This window comes from Corylus avellana, chromosome ca4 (genome assembly GCF_901000735.1).
Source record: "Corylus avellana chromosome ca4, CavTom2PMs-1.0".
Taxonomy (NCBI): Eukaryota; Viridiplantae; Streptophyta; class Magnoliopsida; order Fagales; family Betulaceae; genus Corylus; species Corylus avellana.
The window spans coordinates 10,559,234-10,565,296 of NC_081544.1; the positions used below are offsets into that span (position 1 = coordinate 10,559,234).

Here is a 6,063-nt window from a genome sequence, read left to right on the forward strand (position 1 = left end):
CGCATGCGATGGAGCTCGGTCACAATCTAAAACCGTTGAGCAAGATTGGTAGTGTTGTAGCGTTGGGCTAATATGTCCCAAACAACCTTGGCATTGTCAAAAGTGCCGAAGGTCATACTGATGGAGGCGACACAAGTGTTGGAAAACCATGAGATAATCCTGTAATGGATACTTCGCCATGTTCGTAGGCGAGTAGAGCAGGCAACAACGAGTTCCTCATTTCCAGCAATATGCTTAGGTCCTTCGCCAAAAATATATTCCCAAATACAATGTCCCTTGGGCGACCTACTCATATTCTGAGACCAAGCAAGGTAATTGGTGCCATCAAGACTGATGGGGATAGGTTGGGTAGTATCTTTGGTGTTCGGGAGAGTAGTATAGTAGGAGGTACGGCCATCTTTCTTTCTTTCTCTCTCTTTTTTATTTTTATTTTTTATTTTGGGTATAATCTAGTAAGGCTGGGTGTAGGGTAGGTTCTATGAGTCTGGCTAGAGGATGGGATCAATTGTGGCTGAGTGTATGATATGGGATATGAGCTTGGTTTGGCAGAAAATAATCAGATGTAGTAGGAACTATTTTAGAGAGATGAGCTCAATTGGACATACGAATGGATGGTGGCTCATGGAGGCTCCTCGATGTGCATGCCTTTGGTGGGTCAGTAGATCAGTTGCCTCTAATCCAAAATCTAGGATTCGTGTTTTGCGAGCGGCTAAGGGCGATATCGGGTGACAGCTGGCAGCAGCGGGTCAAGGAGGAGGCAAATTCGCGCATCATTTGAGGGCGCGTGGGACTTTGTCTGGACACATGGTGGCCACGAGTAGGTAGAGCGGCGGCCTCTGATCAAGGATCTGGTATCCTTTTTCCATAAGTGGCTGAGGATGATGGCACGTGGAGGATGATTGCGGCGTGTGAAGTGCGTGCTTGACTAACAAAAATACATTGGCGGGGCGTGAGAGCGCGTGAGCTGTTGGAACGGAGAATTTAGACTGTCACGGTGTAGATCGGAACATGTAGATCTTGTTGGTATAATTTTTATACCAAAACAAGGTTGAAAAGCCTCCGAATTTTGACAGAGACCATACGGTGGTGGTTCCAAGAAAAAAATTCTCTAGGCAAGATACTAGAAACCTAGCTTTATACCAAGTTAAAATAACTAGAGAGTATATGTATGAACTGAATATTGTATTTGTGTGTATTGAACTGTATACAAATGAGCCTATTTATAGTTGAATAAGGCCAGATAAAATAGGAAATACAATCAAGAGTTAATGAACAATATTACAGAATCAAATTAATATAAATATATACAGGGAAATATAGATCAATCAGCAAATACAGTGAATATCAAAATATATTCTAAAACATTTCATCAATGATCCTGCACATATTAATTGGAGGCCTGTCTCTATAGCATACATTATCTATTGCAAGAAGACATAGGAAGAAAAAAAAAAAAAAGAGAGCAAGTTTAATTGTCAGTAAGACTTTAATTTAGTTAGTTTGCTTCTATTTCCATGAACCTGGTAATCTGTTTCACTTTTGTTACCATGAGATCAATGCAGAGCCTAATTATAGAATTCTTTAGTTTTGTTTACCTGTGGAGGATCAGGATCCTTACAATTTCGAGGAAACTGCGGATTCTGTTATTAGAAAAGTCCCAAAATAATAAACTTAATTTTAAGGGAAAAATACATTTTACCCCCTTAAACTATCTATCAATTTGCATTTTGACCTCTAATGTTCAAAAAGTGACACTTGACCCCCTCCAAGCACCAAATTGTTTTGCAATTGCGACCATTCGACTTTTTTTCCCCAAATACCTCCATCCAAAGTTTTTTTTTTTAAAAAAAAAAAAAAAAAAATTAAAGATTAAAAGTTAAAAATTAAAAATTAAGGGGTGTCTGGTTTGGGGTGGCCGAAGCCACCCCTAGGCCCAACTAGGGTGGCCGGCCACCCCTTAATTTTTAAATTTTAATTTAATTTAATTTAATTTTATTTTATTTTTAACTTGGGATGGGGGTATTTTGGAAAAAAAAAAAAAAAAAAAAAAGAAGTCAAAATGGTTGAATTGCAACAATTTGAAAGTTTGGGGGGGGGGGGTGTCAAGTGTCACTTTTTAAACATTTGAAGTCAAAGTGCAAATTGGTGGATAGTTCAGGGGGGTAAAATGTATTTTCCCCTAATTTTAATGACATCTATTTAAGTATTTTCATTTCATATTCTTTTATGTTACTAAGTGACTTGAAGATGTTGTCTTTTGGTTTTTTAAGAGTTATTTACATAAGAGTTACATGAGAGTTATATGAGATGTAAATGGATGAAGTTAATCTGAAGGAGTTAGAAGGGTTATTTGTATCCTATAAATACCCATGTAAGCAAGTTATTTTATCAAGTTGAATAAAAGAACACAAAGTCCTCTATTAATTCAGTGTTTCTCTTCCTTTTTCGTGTTCTCTCTTACTGTGTTTAGTCTCCAATTTTCAGTAGTTTCTTGTTCTTAGAGAAATAGCCAATTCAACCTTTCCATTTCAATTTCCTTACATTTTCAAAGACAAATTTGATCATTAGTGCGTTCGTATGAAGGAGTTGTTTCGGTCGCTAGATGCTTTGGAGATTGTAGAAAAGGCTAATGAGGCTAATGACGAAGCTCCTTTGAGTCCTAATCAAAGATAGGCTTTTCAAAAACTTCGAAGGAGGATCAACAAGCTCTCTCACTTATTCATCAATGTTTAGATGCTACTATGTTCAAGAGTGGCGAACGCAACCACCTCCAAGCAAACATGAGAAATTCTCCTAAACTCCTATTAAGGAGTTGATAAAGTGAAGAAAGTTCGCATTCAAACATTAATCGGCGACTTTGAAGTTTTGCGAATAAAAGAATTTGAGTCAATTGCAAATTATTTTTTAAGGGTGTTGGCCATAGTAAATCAAATGAAGTGATATGAAAAAAATGGAAAAGATTCTCCATTCCTTGGAACAAAATTCGATTATATCATTGTAGCTATTGAAACCATGAGTATTGATCAACTCATGGGTTCTCTACAAGCCCATGAAGAAAGGCTCAACAAGTAGAAGGAAGAGCCATTGGAGTAAGTTCTTGCTACAAAGCTTTATTTCAAATATAAGGAAGAAAAGCAAGAAAAGAGTCAAAGAGGACAAGGATGAGGATGCTTTTATGGCTGTGGTAGAGGAAGAGGAAGAGGCGAACGTAATTTGAACAATTACAAAGAGGATGACAAAGAAAAAATAATTCGAAGTAATATAGAAGAAAGTATGATAAATTTCAAGTTAATGTTATAATTGCTAAAATTATGGTCATTATGTTTGGGAGTGTAGAAGTCGTAATAACAATGTCGAAGAGAAAGCCGATTATGTTGAAAACGAGGAAACAGAGCCCACTTTGTTGCTAGCTTGTAAAGGAGAAGAAAGAAGAGAGAAGAACTTGTGGTATCTTGACAATGCGGCAAACAACAATATGTGTGGAGACCAAAAAAAGTTTGTGGAGCTTGATGAATCGGTGAGTGGGATGTTACATTTGGAGACTGTCTAAAGTTCCAATAAAAGGAAAATGTATAATTTTAATTCATTTGAAAAAATAATATTTTGAGCTTGTGATAACTCTTGGAAAAAGACTATGAGTTCATATGAAAAATCGTAGTCTTTTTCTAAGAGATGACAAGAAGAATTTGATAGCCAAAGCTCCAATGACAAGCAATATAATGTTTTTACTAAATACTCAAATGAATGTGGCTAAATGTCTCAAAACTAGCTTGAAAGATTCATCTTGGCTTTGGCATTTGAGATTTGGACATGTAAATTTTGGTGGATTAAGCAATTGAAAGGAACAACACATGGGAGTTGGCGACCATTCCAAAAGATCAAAAACTCATTGGAGTGAAGTGGGTGTTCAAGGCAAAGAAGAATGCTAAAGGAGAAATCGAGAGATACAAAATAAGATTGGTTGTCAAGGGATATAGTCAGCGACCTAGCATTGATTATGGTGAAGTTTTTCCTCCTTTTTCACGTTTGGAAACCATAAGGTTGGTAATTTCTCTTACAGCTCAAAATAAATGGAAGATTTATCAAATGGATATAACATCCACTTTCTTGAATGGACTTATTGAAGAAGAAATTTATGTTGAAGAACCAATGAGCTATGTCATCAAAGGGGATGAGGAGAAAGTTTTGTAATTGCAAAAGGCATTCTATAGCTTAAGATAAGCACCAAGAGCATGAAACAGTAGAATTGATAACTACTTTCAAATGAATGGCTTCATCAAATGCTCTCATGAATATGTTCTTTATGCCAAGGTGTGTGAAAATGGAGGTATTTTGTATGTAGATGATTTAACTTTTATAGGCAACAATCCAAGTATGTTCCAAGATATCAAGAAAACAATGACTCAAGAATTTGAAATGATAGATATTGGCTTCATGTCCTATTATCTAGGGATTGAAGTAAAGCAAATGGAGAAAGGATTTTTTATTTCTCAAGGAAGTTTAGCAAGAAAAATTATCAAAAAGTTCAAGATGAATAATTGCAACCTTATTAACATTCCGGTAGAAGTGGAATTAAATTGTCAAAGCATGAAGATGGAGAAAGGGTGGATTCAACAATCTTTAGGAGCTTAGTTGGAAGTTTAAAATACTTGACATGCACATGCCCAAATATTTTCTATGGAGTTGGGCTTGTTAGTCGCTATATGGAGTCACCTACCATAACTCATTTCAAGGCGGCTAAAAGAATTATTCATTATGTCAAAGGTACAATTAATTTTGGTCTACTTTCCATCTTCTAATGAATTCAAACTTATGGGTTATAGTGATAGAAATTGGGGTGGAGATGTGGATGATAGAAAGAGTACCACCGGATTTGTTTTCTATTTGGGGAGTTCGGCATTTACTTGGAGTTCTAAAATGCAACCAATTGTGACACGTTCAACATGTGAAACTGAATATGTTGCCGCTATGTATCTTATCAAGGCAGCCAAAAAGGTTTCTCTCCCAAATCCTACTTCAAAACTCTTTCCTCTTAAAAAAAAAAACAAAAAAACAAAACCAAAAACCAAACCAAATCGGGCTGGAAGCTGCCAACACGTACAGGCCTAGCAATACCAGAAAAAATTGAAGCAAATGAATGAAGAGATTGTTACGAAAAAAAAAAAAAAAAAAATTAGATCTCAAGTTTCCGTTTGGTTTTATTTATTTATTTATTTATTTTTTTTTTTTGGTTTTTTGAAGAACGAGTTCTGAACAAAAAAGGTTTTGGTAGAGAACTTTTTTGGCTGCCTCGATAAGATACTACAACTTGGACAGATGATATATTTCAAGATGTTAGATATAACGAACAGTTAGATTTCCCTAATAACAAAATCTGCAAGAAATTGCGGGAGATCCTAATCTACTTGCGAGTGGCCTGCATAAAAAATAAAAATTACTATATAGTTCCTTGCATGGTTAACCAAATTAAGCTTGAAAAGGATTTCATACAATTCAGATACAAAAATATGGTGCCTATAAAAATCTGGAAAGGTTGTCGATGACAAGCATAGTGAGGAATATATTTTTTGTTTTGTTTGAATACAAAGCTCTAAAGTGATTTGTATTTAACCAATGTACAAAGCTCATGATTGGTTTTTAGACCTGTTTGACTCAAAAGGATTTGGAAAAAAACATAAAAAGTTGTGCTAGTTCGTTCCATTATATATTGCTCATTTAGCAACAAATGGGCAACATGCTTGTATAAGTCAAATGTGGCTCCATTAATGGATCAATAATTAGTCTTTGGATGTTCAAATTCAGAATTATTTTTGTTTCAACATACATTTACTCATATTTGGAACACATAATTTGTGATTTGCTCAAAAGATTAATACCATAATGCAGAAGAAGAAGAAGAACCTGCTTTCTACCCGACGAAGAGGAACATACTAGAAGCCTTGAAATGGCTTGTGGAGGGCGCAGAATCCGGAGACTATTTGGTGTTCTACTTTTCCGGTCATGGCCTACGACAACCTGATTTCAGCAACGATGAGCGAGATGGGTTCGACGAAACTATTTGTC

General features: G+C 35.7%; 1 protein-coding gene across 1 annotated transcript in view; it reads left to right on the plus strand.

Annotated features, from left to right (window-relative positions):
• Nucleotides 1-269: 269 nt before the first annotated feature.
• LOC132178043 (metacaspase-1-like) overlaps nt 270-6,063 on the plus strand; it is a 16,439-nt gene continuing 10,645 nt past the window's right edge. The window contains exon 1 of the mRNA XM_059590508.1: nt 270-387. Within this exon, the coding sequence (XP_059446491.1) occupies nt 270-387 (118 nt within the window). The remainder of the gene's footprint in view (nt 388-6,063) is intronic.